The 14,373-nt window shown below is 43.7% G+C and overlaps 1 protein-coding gene across 4 annotated transcripts in view; it reads right to left on the minus strand.

The window, feature by feature from the left end:
- Nucleotides 1-226: 226 nt before the first annotated feature.
- The window catches only part of GNG4 (G protein subunit gamma 4), an 86,658-nt gene continuing 72,511 nt past the window's right edge, over nucleotides 227-14,373 (minus strand). For all 4 annotated transcript variants that reach the window (XM_040350646.1, XM_040350644.1, XM_040350647.1 and 1 more), the window contains exons 3-4: nucleotides 12,515-12,622; nucleotides 227-1,855 (exon numbers count right to left, since the gene is read on the minus strand). In XM_040350646.1, coding sequence (XP_040206580.1) covers nucleotides 1,727-1,855; nucleotides 12,515-12,613 — 228 coding nt within the window. In that variant the 5' untranslated portion in view covers nucleotides 12,614-12,622 and the 3' untranslated portion in view covers nucleotides 227-1,726. The remainder of the gene's footprint in view (nucleotides 1,856-12,514; nucleotides 12,623-14,373) is intronic.

Raw genomic sequence — 14,373 nt, forward strand, 5'->3', positions numbered from 1 at the left:
GCTTTACTCTGTACCTCAAATATTACACTTCTTAGTAATCTAAAGGTTAATTCCAACCAACAATAGATATTTTTTTTTCTGAGTTGAATGAGCTATTAACATAATCATAACCTTTAAATACTGTACCTGGCAATTATGATGTCAAGAGAAGGAGTAAACACTGTATACATTAGTTTGTGCATACATCAGCATCAGAATTCAGGCAGACTGCATACCTACTATTATCTCCTTAACACCAATGCAATTTATTTTTTATCACAGCTACAAAATATTACAAAAATTTCCCTTATGCTTTTATAAATAAGTAGCAAAACAGTTTTTCACATTCACAAAGAAGAAAGCATTTTATAAATACAACTTTGCCCCACTACGATTTGTTTAGCCATCAAACTTTGTTTTATTTTTTTTTATTTTAGCAAGCTCTGGTGCTACCCATGTGTTGGTTTAATATGTTGTTGTTTTTTTAAATCAAAATTTCCCTTTTCATATTCTTTTTACGGCAAAAGTATATGTAAGTTCAAGTGCTAGTAACATCTGTACGTCAAATTGTAACAACACTGATAATGGAACTATGTGCTATCCAACACGAACCAGGATTTGTTAAATCAATCAATAGAGTATAAACACAAGTTTTCTTTATATACTGCAAAGTGATTTCTGTTTAAAAAATTTTTTGAAGAGGGGGTGGAATCATGAAAAACGAATGTGACAGCTTTAATGTTCAATAAATTCCAACAGTATTTTGCTGTACTTTTTGTACCGTGATCGGTGCTAACAATAGCAAAATGATCTTATGTCCTAGCAAGGGGAACTGATGAACCATTAAGCTGATCACTCACAATAAATGCTTCCTTCTAGCAAACATGAAAATAACGGGGTCATGCTGAGTCAAAAGGGCTGTCTATTTTACAAATATTATCTACACTAGCGAGTCTGCTCTACTGAAGCCATCAGAATACGAAGTAAGTATCTGTTCTACTAAAGGAGTATACTTTACACTAATCTGCAGACTTAAGGTCCGCTCTACACAAGCCACCCACATTGGAGCGGAGGTTTACTCTACACTACTAAAACTGGTGGGAGTTTAAACATCAGGGAGGGCTCTATCACACTGGAAATAAAACTGGGGCAGCTGAATACCACATAATTTCTCTTGGTAGTCTTGCATGATATAACTTATTTTAATTGCTACTAAAACACAACACACCTATGACTGAGGTAAGTGACACACAGGGAAAAAATTGTGCAACTTTGGGGCGCATGAATGGCAATTTGCATACATCGCGTATGGCATATTCAATTTTGTTATTTACACTTTCACTGTACTGAACACTGGCAGTGGCCTATATAAATCATTCTTACGGTACAGTATTAGCCAATAAGTATGCCTTTACAGAATATATATGCACTTGTGATTGCTCTTAAACCTGCTTTGTTTTATAGTCCTGTGAATTGATCAACATTTTCCCTGATTTACAGTTATGCCAATTTGTAAGTACAATTATGTTACCAGGGTGCTACAACATTGTAACTGCATCACACACTGTCTGTAGTGCTTTTATCCCTGCCACTCCAATGAATGGGCACTACTAAAAGTAAAAGTATGTTATATAATACATGATAAGCTATTTTTTTAGTTGAATACTGTGTTTGTGTGTAATCTATTGGTTAACTTAAAGTCACATTTTACTGATATTATACTTAATGTGTGTGTCACAAAACCACATTAAAGAATAGTACAAAAGAATTTCTTCTCCCTAAATGGGTTTTCTGAGGCAGGCACTGGAAGTATAAGTGGATCTTCTCTAACATGGGCATCACAATAGGCCATCAAATCTGCTGCAGCTTTGGATATCTGAAAAAGGAAAAAAAGAAAAATAGTATCTTGGTCAGCAGTCACTGGGAACAAATGCTGTTTTTTGTTTTTTTTAAGTACTGTACACCCATCGCCCATCCTACAATGGAATTCAGATTTAATACAAAGTAGAATATAGGATTATTTGTTCATTTATTGTTGTATGTTTAGCCAGAATGACAGCTGCTGGAATGGCACATTTTTGACCTCATACTAGTGTGAGCATAATGATAAATTAGAAAATGTCTATTCTTTACTATAAAGTCTATATTGCTTTTTAATGTACACCACTGCTGTAATCCTTCCTTACTCAAATCAGCCTCTAATAATACCCCCTCCCACCGAGAGGCCTGAAGAAGACCAAAGATGGTGAACACTACCCTCTCCCACACATCTTTAGGAATGAGGAAGTGAAGGGACGACTAAGATTGACATCCCATTTTTGTACTCTTTTTGTATCTCAGCCAATCAGATGCACGCTCTAGTTTACATTAAATTAATAGTGACGTATCTTGCTGTGTGTAAAAGAGTTTAGCACTGCCTGTAATAAAACATTAGATAAGGAAGTAACGGATCTGCACGGACGTGTCGGAGTCTTACTTTCAAGCATGCATGCAAATGTTATCTAAACTTTACATTTGGAACAGCAGTAGAATCCATATTAACCCCTTTGTGGTTCACCGACCATCACAAATGACGTCCAACGTGGGGCTCCAGGTTTTGGCCAAAGGAAGTCTGCAATCTAAAGGCTGAGCGGCCAATCGGGATAGACGAATACAGGGACTGCCCACCCCTGGGTATGGTAGGTACTTATATACTTACCACTGTACAAAATTAGCTCTGTCTGAATTGGCAGCTGGCCTGGTGGCTTCCATAGGCCAACTAAGAGGCAGGTAATTTTTATATCTCGCCTGGGGCTGTTTTAACGAACGTGCTATTGGATTTCTACTGACTGTATTTGTTTAGTGTTTGTATTGTTCAGTGTCTGCTGTCCTTTAAATTTGCGAATTCAGCAAGCTGAAAGTTGTTGCAATTGATGATTTCCCTGACCCAGGAGGTAAAAGCTAATTTGCCTCTGGGAAGACGGCCAGGTGTCCGGAAGGTTTGCCTTACAGAACGGGGGAACTTTGCAACAAATGTCTTTTAAGACGAGTTTCTCAGGGTTAATGGTTAACCCAAGAGGGTGTATCTCAGCTGTTGACGCTTTTGCTCGTGACAGGCAGCAGGTGTTAGGTCTTGTTCTCATTGGGCCGGATTCAGAAAGGAGATACGGCGGCGTATCTCCAGATACGCCGCCATAATTTAAAATGTGCGCCGTCGCATCTTTACGCTGATTCACAAAGCTAGATACGCCTGAAAACATGGCTTCAGCCTACCGACGTAACTTGCCTACGCCGGCGTATTGTGGTCGCATAGTTACGCTGGACGCATTCGGCGTTCCCATTAAAAAAAATGCAAATGAGCAAGATACGCCGATTCACGAACGTAGTTGCGCCCGGCGTATTAATATACGTTGTTTACGTAAGGCGTCTGACCGGCGGAAAGTTACCCCTGCTATATGAGGCGCAGCCAATGTTAAGTATGGACGTCTGAACAGCGTAGACTTTTACACGTTTTACGTCGTTTGCGTAAGTCGTCCGTGAATGGGGCTGTGCATAGGTTATGTTCACGTCGACTAAGCATTGAGCGGGCGTAATTTAAGGAGACAATTCGACGTGAAACTGAGCATGCGCGTGCATGCGCCGTTCGTTAAGCGCGTCATTTACGTGGGGTCACGAGTCATTAACATACAACACGCCCACTACCAGCCTAGTTTGAATTAGGCAGGCTTACGCCGGCCCATTTACACTATGCCGATGTAACTTAGAGCGCAAGTTCTTTGTGAATACGGGACCTCTCGCTCTAAGTTACGGCGGCGTAGTGTATCTGAGATACGCTACGCCCGCCTAAAGCTAGGCATTTCTTTCTGAATCCGGCCCATTGTGTTTGGGTGTTCTGAGATTAAACGTACATTACCCAGTGAAAGAGGGGATAGGAAAGAAGCTAGAACACAATGATAAGAGCCCCCATCCTTGCTTTCTTGTTTTAGAAAGAGGGGGGATGTGTAGCATCTGATGAGATGTAAGGAATCAGCAAGGAAATGGTTAAAGAACTTGAAAGTGAAATGCACTTGAAGTGGACAGAAGGTTAGAAATATTAACAAGGTTTGTTGGATGTGAAACGAGAACATTGTGAATAGGACAGAAGGTACTCCAGCGTTGTTGTAGTGAAAGTTTGTGAATTGGAAGACTGCCAGACTGAAGCCAAAGAAATTCTATGTGATAAAAAGCTTATTACAAGTATCAGAATGTTGGTTTCGTGCTGCAAGAATATTGCATGAAGAGGCTAGGAAAGATGGTGATTGTTTTGTATATGTTTATCACAAACCTGATGTTTCCAAACAATTTTGGAAAAAAGGAGGAGAGGGAAAACCTAGCCCTTCACCTAACGCCCAGTTTCTTCCCACTTCCCGAGCTCAAGTACAGCCCAGTGCACTTCCTCCCGGCAGCCATCTTAGTGCACCCATGCTCTCACTTCCTGCCCAGCCCAGTACACTTCTTGCAGGTGGTCATCTTGGTACACCCGGAAGGCTCAACCAAGGCCTCTACCCAGTTCTCCCTCTTTTAAACCAGTATGGCTCCTACCATACTCCCATCTTCCCCAATACGGAAGTGCCACCTTCACAGGCCGGATATATTAATGATGAAGAAGCATCCGAGTGGGAAGATCAACAACAGGTGGCGAGGCCACCTGCTGATTTAATCCCCAATCCTGCTCCAGACTCACAGTTCAGAGAGAATCTCGACCGTATGCTGGCAACCTTAAAAAACAGTGCCCTTGTCAGCCCCCGCCCCAACACCAGTCTCGGTTGCCAGAAGGGGCATCAGTGATTTATGTCTCTTTTACCCCATCACAAGCAGCGGCCTTAGTGACAAGACTGCCTGATCTGGAGAAACAGCTAATGCCCTTCTACCGCCGGATGGTGCAGATACAAGAAACTTACTCAGCTGCTTGGAGAGATTTGATCAGCTTATGCCAAATTAAAGCAGGACATGTTTTTTGGCCGGTCATTCAGGCGACCTTCAATGATGCCCGCCTGACAAGTGCCTTTTCCTATTCCTAAGGTGTGGAGTTCTGCGCCCAACTCCATGAATGGGCAAAGGAGAAATTGGCGGATCAGAACACCAACATCCAAGATATTACCCAAGATAAATGGGAGACTGTGGAGAAGTATCATGCCAGACTCATACAAGCCTTTGATGATCTGGGCTTCTCACGCCATGAAAAGGCACACACACACACATTATCAACTGTTTTTGTCTCAGGGCTCAGAAAGGATACCAGAAAAGGCCTGATGGTGACTCGCCCGAATACCGCTCTATGTATATGTCCAATCTACCATTGGTGGCCAGAGGTATAGAAAACCAACGCCCCTCATGGTGACCCATGATGAAGAGAATGTAGAGCCCCAAGACATCCCAGACAAGACAGGGACCCCCGTGAAGGACAACGTGGACATCAGCAACAACCACCACCTCGCCCCAACTCTCGCTACGAAATGGGCAAACCCGTGTCACCCCTTATGGCAGTGTCCTCTACTTGTCCCATGAATTTTCTGGGAGCTGATGTACTGTCCAGACTACAGGCCTCAATCATTTTCACGCCTGAAGGAGGAGTGGAGCTACATACTCCCCTATGCTTAGAAAACTCATCCGTTTTTTTACCCTGTCAAGCAAGGCCCTGGACAATTTCTTTCTGCTGAAGCAAGCAATATCTACAGCTCCTGCTTTGGGCCTCCCAGATTATGGAATACCCTTTAAACTGTTTGTGTCGGAAAAAAATGGCCACGCCCCAGGGGTTCTAGTTCAACCACACGGAGGCCAGACTAGACCTATTGGGTACTATGGCTAGGGGTGGCCCTTCCTGCTTAAGAGCAGTCTTTGCTGCCCAAGCACTTTCGGACAAAACTTCAGAACTTGTTTTAGCACACCCCCTGCTTCTTCTGACACTGCATGACATGGCTGCCATCCTGAATCAGGTGCAACCCCGACACCTGTCCCCGCCAGACATCTTCGGTTGCAAATCTCCCTCCTCCTTCCAGACAATGTGACCCTCCAAAAAATGTCTCACTCTCAACCTGGCCACCCTTCTGCCATTTTTCGAGGGGGGACAAGATGGAGAAGATGAAGAAGGAAACGGAGAAGGTGAAGAAAAAGACCCCTGTACTGTTCCACATGACTGACTTGAAATGATGCGCATGGAAACCACACATTTACCTACAGTGAGTAAAACTGCCTGATCAATGCCCAGTAATGCAGCCTGACCAGTGCCCAGCAATACAGCCTTACCAGTGCCAAGCAATGCAGCCTGACCTGTGCCCAGCAATGCAGCCTGACCTGTGCCCAGCAATGCAGCCTGACCTGTGCCTAGTATTGCAATCTGACCTGTGCCCAGTATTGCAGCCTGACCTGTGCCCAGTAATGCAGTCTGACCAGTGCCCAGCAATACAGCCTTACCAGTGCCCAGCAATACAGCCTTACCAGTGCCCAGCAATGCAGCCTGATCAGTGCCTAGAAATGCAGCCTGACCTGTGCCCAGTAATGCAGCCTGATCTGTGCCCAGTAATGCAGCCTTACCTGTGCCCAGTAATGCAGTTTGTCCTGTGCCCAGTGATGCAGCCTGACCTGTGCCCAGTGATGCAGCCTGACCTGTGCCCAGTGATGCAGCCAGCCTCTCCAGTGCACAGGGATTATAGAGAAGAGCACCAAGGGTCTTACCACTATCAACAGGCATCCGTGAGGAGAATCCTTGTAAAGCTTTCCCATGCTGGAGTGGGCTCTCTGTGACTCTGCCCCCACCCTGGACAGTGCCTGAGATTGGTCCGGTTAGCAAGGAATGGATCTCTCTGGGCGGACCATGCGTTGTGGGGGCTCCAGTGCCTGAACAGCCTGATTAAAAGACCTTGGCGGGCCATAGTTTGAGGCCCCCTTATTTACAATATGCATAGACCTCATCTAGTGCCAGTTTTTACCTTTTCCCTTTATTTTATATTACTGTATGTAGCAGAATCTAGTGTGCTATAAGTATGATAGGTTTTGTTAGTGTAGGTAATTTGTCAGGCTTGGCTGGCAGCCAAAAATGTGTTGTTTGTTTTATCTGGGTCTGATGAGTGACTCAGGGAGGCTGGTATGACTCACAGGCAGCATGTCTGAAACCTCCCATTCTTCTAGAAATTGGAAGAAGATTCTAGAAGAATGGGAGTGAAGGTAATGATGAGCTGCCTGGAGTATTCTGAGGACCCCGACCAGTTCCCAACAAATGGGTTAGCAGGGGGCAGGCCCCCTCAAATACTCAGGGTCAGCCCAGCTGAGGGCAGTGGAGTTTGGGTGGAAACTGGAGATGGGGTGTTATGCTGTCGGTGGCCCTTAAAGGAAGCCCCTGGCCCTGGCCTGCCCCAGTTATTTGGGATTCTCGCCGCAGACTCCGCTGTGGGGGAATCCCAAACTGCCTCACTTTTACTCATACCCAGACCCGATGGTGTGGGCAACTATGGGTATTAAACTTCTCAAGGACATAACTAGTTACGGGGACCTGCTCACCTTTGACCAGCTTAAGGCTAGATTTGACCTACCGAACTCCTATTTTTTCAGATACATACAGATTCGCCATGCATTCCGGGCTCAGTTCCGGGAGAGGGCGATTGAGTCCATCAGGTCGTCTCTAGAGGACATGCTCATGGAAGAGGACCTTTCAAAAACTCTGTCTGTCAGCTATAAAGAAATGTTCAAGAAAAGCCCGGCGGCCCTGACCAAATGCAGGGAAAGGTGGGAGAGGGAGGTCCCTGGTATAGACAGGGAAGATTGGGATGACATGTGGGTCTGCCCCTTTCAGCACTTGGTTTCGGCGAGGGATAGGTTGATACATTTTAAATTTTTGCACAAAATTTACTTTACCCCAGCGAGACTCTCCGTTTTGTTTCCCTCTGCTACCTCGGAGTGCTGGAGGTGCTTCCAAGCACATCTTTTGGGAATGCCCGCTGATAAAATTATTTTGGGAGGGGGTGGGTTTCTTGTCTGAAGGATATTTTACATGTTCCTGTCCCGTTGTCGGTGCAGGTGTGCCTTCTGGGCCTGGTGGAGGACGTTGTCCCCTCCAGGGCCCACAGAACGTTGCTAAATATACTGTTATTTTATGGGTGGAAGGCCATATTACTTAAGTGGAAATCACCCGCCCCGCCAGGTATAGCGTTCTGGAAGAGCTTGGTGAACTCGATGATGCCCTTCTACAAGGCGACCTATCTCTCTAGGGGATGCGAGAAAAAGTTTAATAAGGTCTGGCGGGCATGGTTTGATGCGGATTCCACCGCAGGGTAGGGTGGACGATGGCCGGGGAGTCACACTTTTGTCCTACATACTGTACTTGTGCAAAGGATGAACATGTCCATGAGGTGGTGATGGAGGGGGGTCCGTCCTGCTCCCCCCGGGGGTCATATCCGCGGCGAGGGTGGAGGCGGGCGGGAGAGGGTAGTTAATTACACTAGTCATGGACCATATACCTGCCTATAATTGCCTGTACTGTGATTGGGTGCGTACCGGACTCTCATCTTCTGCTGGTACAAGTGTTGGAGGTGGTGGTGGACCGAGTTATGGGGTTACGGGAGGGAGGGGGGTGGTTGGGGTTGGGGGTATGTTTAAGTAGGCAGTTACCTATGTTAGGTAAGGTGTCAATGTTACGACCATGTTGGTCGTGAGAGTCATGGTGTGAGCCGTGGCACTCTCTTTTTCTTCTGTGTATGTTTGTCATGTGTGAAAACTTTTAATAAACAGAATTAAAAAAAAAAAAAAAAAGGAAGCCCCTAGCCTTGGGGGGTGACCTCGGGCCTGGTTGCGGAAGGGACCTTCTTTCTGACACACAGAGTTGTCCTGACCAGAAGCACAGGAGCAAAGTCAGCAGGACAGCAGGAGAACATTTCCGGGCAAATCTCCAGGAGGGCTGGTGAGTGTTTGTAAATGTATATCAGTTTGTAAATGGATAGAAAACTGGCTGAAAGACAATTCAGAGAGTCGTGGTTAATGATTCATACTCTGAATGGTCAAAGGTTATCAGTGGTGTACCCCAAGGTTCAGTGCTGGGACCCTTACTTTTTAATATCTTTATAAATTATATTGGGTCTGAGATCAAAAGTAACATTTCTGTCTTTGCAGATGACACCAAGCTATGCAGTGGTCTTTACAGGATGTCGCCAATTTACAAGCCGACCACAATGCTCTGTCTTATTGGGCGACTAAGTGGCAGATGAGGTTTAATGTTGATAAATGTAAATTTATGCACTTGGGGGCTAAGAATATGCATGCATCATACATACTAGGAGGAGTAGAACTGGGGGGATCCGTAGTGGAGAAGGATCTGGGGGTTTTAGTAGATCATAAGCTCAATAATGGCATGCAATGCCAAGCTGCGGTTTCCAAAGCGAGCAAAGTCATTTCTTATATTAAGAGAGGTATGGACTCCAGAGAGAGAGATATAATTTTGCCCCTGTACAAATCATTAGTAAGACCTCATCTGGAATATGCAGTCCAATTTTGGCACCAGTTCTCAAAAAGGATATCGGGGAACTGGAGAAAGTGCAGAGAAGGGCAACCAAACTGATAAGAGGCATGAAGGGGCTCAGCTATGAGGAAAGATTAGAAGAACTAAATTTATTCACTTTTGAGAAGAGGAGAATTAGGGGGGGATATGATCCACATGTACAAATATATAATGTGTCCATATAGTGAACTTGGTGTTGAGTTATTTACTTTACGGTCAACACTGAGGACAAGGGGGCACTCTTTACGTCTAGAGGAAAAGAGATTTCATCTCAAAATACGGAAAGGTTTCTTCACAGTAAGAGCTGTGAAAATGTGGAAGAGACTCCCTCCAGAGGTGGTTCTGGCCAGCTCAGTAGATTGCTTTAAGAAAGGTCTGGATACTTTCCTAAATGTACAGCATATAACTGAGTACTAAGATTTGTACGTAAAGTTGATCCAGGGTAAATCCGATTGCCTCTCGGGGGATCAGGAAGGAATTTTTCCCCCTGCTGTAGCAAATTGGATCATGCTCTGCTGGGGTTTTTGCCTTCCTCTGGATCAACTGTGGGTATGGAGTTGGGTGTATGGGATTGTACTGTGTTTTTTATTTTGTTTATTTATTTTTTGTGGTTGGACTGGATGGACTTGTGTCTTTTTTCAACCTGACTAACTATGTAACTATGTTACAGTCAGAGGACTGAAAGGCATGCCTAAAAGGACTGGCCAGAGGAGTCTAGGATGGGGACAGAGTCAGTCTAGGAGGACTGTGAAGTCTTAGCCAGGAGAACTAGTGAAAAGAGCATGCTGCATATAACTTCTATAATGCATCCTTACAGTTGTTTAACATTTCTGCCTTGCATCTATCCTGCATAGCTGCATTAAAAGAGAAGTATGGGGTTTCTAAACAAAAAAAATAAAAATAACTAAGCAATCAAAGACCTGACTGTCAGTCACCAGATCTCTTCTCTGCCCCCTCAGCGCTCACTGGAGTTCTAGGCTGTGAAGGGGGGGCTCAGTCTTCCAGCAGCTCACTGAGAGCCCGAGCCAGCTTCCGGTCCGGGCATCTGGCTGGATTCCGACTGTAAAGTTGGTAAAGATCCAGCTCCTGGACTGGCTGAGTGACATCAGTCAACAGTGGACTTAAGCCCGCTGTCAGCTGAAAACAGGTCACATGAGTGCTGAACAAACCACACTTCTGTGATCCACAGTAGAAGTAGGCCCAAAAAAGCTTTGGCCATGCTTCTCCTTTAAATGCATTATGTGATGTTATTTTTTGTTTATTGGATGCCTTTCAAATTTTGCTTACCAATTTCACATATACCATTTCTTCAATACATTTTTAAGACCTCAACAAACATTATTGGTTTTCAAAGGACAGGCAGGTTTACTTGCATGTCAGACTGAAAACCGTTAACAGGGTAATATGTATTAAGGACAGAATAATGAGGTATAAAAAAACACAGTGGTTAGCATTCTTGTAGGGCTTGGGTCCTTGCTTGGTACCTACCAAAAACACAACTTTCATAGAATTTATTTTAAATATACTCCCTGTGCTTGGGTGGGTGTTCCAGCTTCCTGGCACAATTTAAAAATATACAGTGGGTTACTGGCTTCCACTCATGATTGGCCCTGATATGGTCACTGAAAATTACATTGCGAGCTCCTTGATATAGACAGGAACTGAATGAAATGTCTAATTGTCCAATGTCTATCACTGTAGGAACAGTTTTAGTGTGATAACCGTAAATAAAATAAAGTGGTATATCAATGGGACATTTGCATTTCATGTTTTCTTCTTCTTATTATTGTCTCACAAAATCTAATAAGGATATCTAAACCTGGTTAAGGGACCATACAAGACATATAGGAATGGTTACTTTAGCTTACCTCAAATTAAAGGAATGCCTTTGTAAAGCCAGCACACTAATCTCCTTTCAGGAATGTACCATTTTTCTTAGAAGGTTATATTGCTCCAGCTGAGGTGGGTTGGCCATCCCTTACCTACAAGTCCTATGTTATCACAGCCAAAACTTGTAAGATGTTAGTCTTGTATCAATGCTTGCAATTATGCATGAATCTGTGATCACGTGTGCCACGCCATATGAAAAGCAGGTGAGACTCCATGGCAAAACAGCATCTTTAGTTAAGTACAGGCATACCCCACTTTGTGTACACTCGCGAGTATGGACATACCTGCAAACAGTGGCTGCTGGTGTTTTATTTATTTTTGAAGCCCATTAGAGCCTCTGGCTTTAATCACGTGCTTCAATAAAAACACCTAGATTAGCACAAACTTGAATCCAGCATTGGACATATCCACAGTGAACCAAATTCAAAAGCAACAATAGTCTAATTAGATTTAGGGCCCATTCCTATCTGTTCAAATTACATGCATTGCACAAGAAGATTGACATTTTTTTCTTTGGGGCCTGTTCACACTTGTGCATCGAGCTGCCACACATTGAGCAAAATAGTAGAGGATCTTTTTGTTGGTGCATTGCATTTTTTTACAAAATCCACAAAAAAAAAAAAGGAAAATGCAGACACAAAAGGTGTGAACCTAGTCTAAGTCCTCATTCACATTGACTGCGGCTTTGAAATCATACGACTTCATCTGAAATCACACGATTTCAAGGCCGCGTGTCAGTGAGACTTGGAAGACATCTGTGCGGCTTCATGCACAAATGTCTATGCAAGTTGCACTCGAAATCGCAGGAACTACTTTTTCAATTAGATGCGGCACCGCAAAGCCAGCGTCGCACAGATTTGAACAGTGTGATTGCTGGCAATAGGTTGCAACTTGTCATGCAAGTTGACCTGTCAAATCGCAAGACAAGTAGCTTCAATGTGAATGAGGGCTAAATGATGAGTCTTCCATTACACTTCTGTTTAACTCTGAAATAACATAGTGCAAGTTCCATTGCATTGTACTAAGGTTTGCATAAATGTGTTGACCTAAAACCTTTCTTGTTCATTTTTGTTAGTCTGTTTTTATTCTCTGTACTGCAGGATAAAAATGCTTTGGTATAAAAAAATATTCTGAAAATACCTTTATTCTGTCCATGCAAGCTTCCATCTTGAGTTGCTCTACCGCATTTCGTGCTTGAGAGATGCTAGTTGTGCTGTTGTTAGACACGACGTCCTTCATTGTACGACTCTAATTGCAAAAAAAAATATATAAAATTACAAGGTTTAAAAACAAACTGTAACATAGCAGAATGGTTGGCATTTAGATGTAGGAGTTCTTTTTGCCTGTTTACCATTACATTGTGAGGCACACAAAGAAAAAATTATCTGCTTTACATTGCTGGTGTAACATTAAAACGGTGGTTCCCCCTTAAAAACAACTTTTTTTTATTCCACTGCCCCCCCACATTCCATCACGATTAAGGCTATTATTTTTTTTTTCCTGCTGTACATACCTTAGTACAGCATCTTCACCCGTGCATCCGGGTTGCGAGTCCCGCGGGAGTGGGCGTTCCTCACATGATGTTGATTGAAGTTTTGCCCAAAAACGAGCTCTCCCCCCGTCGCGCAAGCCGCGTCACGATTGGCGAAAGGAGCCGAACGGCGATGCGCATGCGCAGTATAGCGCCGACTCGCCGTTCGGCTCCTTTCGCCAACCGTGACGCGGCTTACGCGACAGGGGGAGCTCGTTTTTGAGCAAAACGTCAATCAACAGCATGTGAGGAACGCCCACTTCCGCGGGACTCGCAACCCGGATGCACGGGTGAAGATGCTGTACTAAGGTATGTACAGCAGGAAAAAAAAAATAATAGCCTTAATCGTGATGGAATGTGGGGGGGCAGTGGAATAAAAAAAAGTTGTTTTTAAGGGGGAACCACCACTTTAAGGTAAGATCAAGTAGGGTTTGTGCAGACAAAAATCAGCACAATGCAGTTTTCACAGGCTTGCAAACATTAGACTCTGAATGTTATCGCACTCGTGTACATTAGTGCTTGATGTTCACATAGTAAAGGCAAATGTCATCAAGAACAGCCAATGTATTTGTTGAGACCTGGGGATTAATGAGGAGAAAGGATATTGTAATGTTGTTAGTACCTGAAACTGATACCTTGCTGTTAGCTATTACAGCCTGTGCACTTACCAACAATATAGTGGAGTGATAAAACATCTAGTGATAAACAATAATAATGGCTGCAATATTTCCTGTATTCATTTTGCTTAACAAGGTAGGTAAATCATTGTTGCACCATTTTTGCATCCTTTTAGGTTCCTGCTCCGAACCATGCAAAAATGTCTCTCCTTAAACACCCAGTAATATTTACAAATGTTAACTTCTTCAGTTATTGAGGCTGTAAAGTCGAATTTTTGGGGGCTTTTTTGGGCTTTAAAAATAACAAACATGTTATATTTACCTGCATTATATTTACATGCATTAAGATAAAAAACCTTCTGTCTTTACAATCATTTGAATTTACTGTTAAAAGTGTCAAACCTCTCATAACCACCCTCTTTTGGAAATACTTTTTTTGGTCACAATTTCATACAGCCCTGGTTCACACTGGGTACGATTTGGAACGACTTGAGATGCGATTTGACATGTCAAATCGCATCTCAAATCGGCGGCATTTGCCGGCAATTGTCGGCAATGGCACTGTCCTAATCAGTGCGACGCCGCATCTGCGATTTCAAAAAGTAGTTCCTGTACTACTTTTTGCGATTTCGGGCCGCGGCAAAATCGCGGCCGCGAAATCGCAGTAAAATCACGCATTTTACCGCGATTTTCAATTCGCAGCAGTGTGAACCTAGGCTCAAGGAGTGAGGGAGAAATTTAGAACTGGCAACTTTTTTGCTGACTTTTAAACATTCCCCGACCATGGGGAAAAAAACAAATTTTTCCAAAATCAATTACAGACTATTTTTTTTTTGCACTACAAAATAAGG

The sequence above is a fragment of the Rana temporaria genome, chromosome 4, assembly GCF_905171775.1.
Source record: "Rana temporaria chromosome 4, aRanTem1.1, whole genome shotgun sequence".
Classification (NCBI taxonomy): Eukaryota; Metazoa; Chordata; class Amphibia; order Anura; family Ranidae; genus Rana; species Rana temporaria.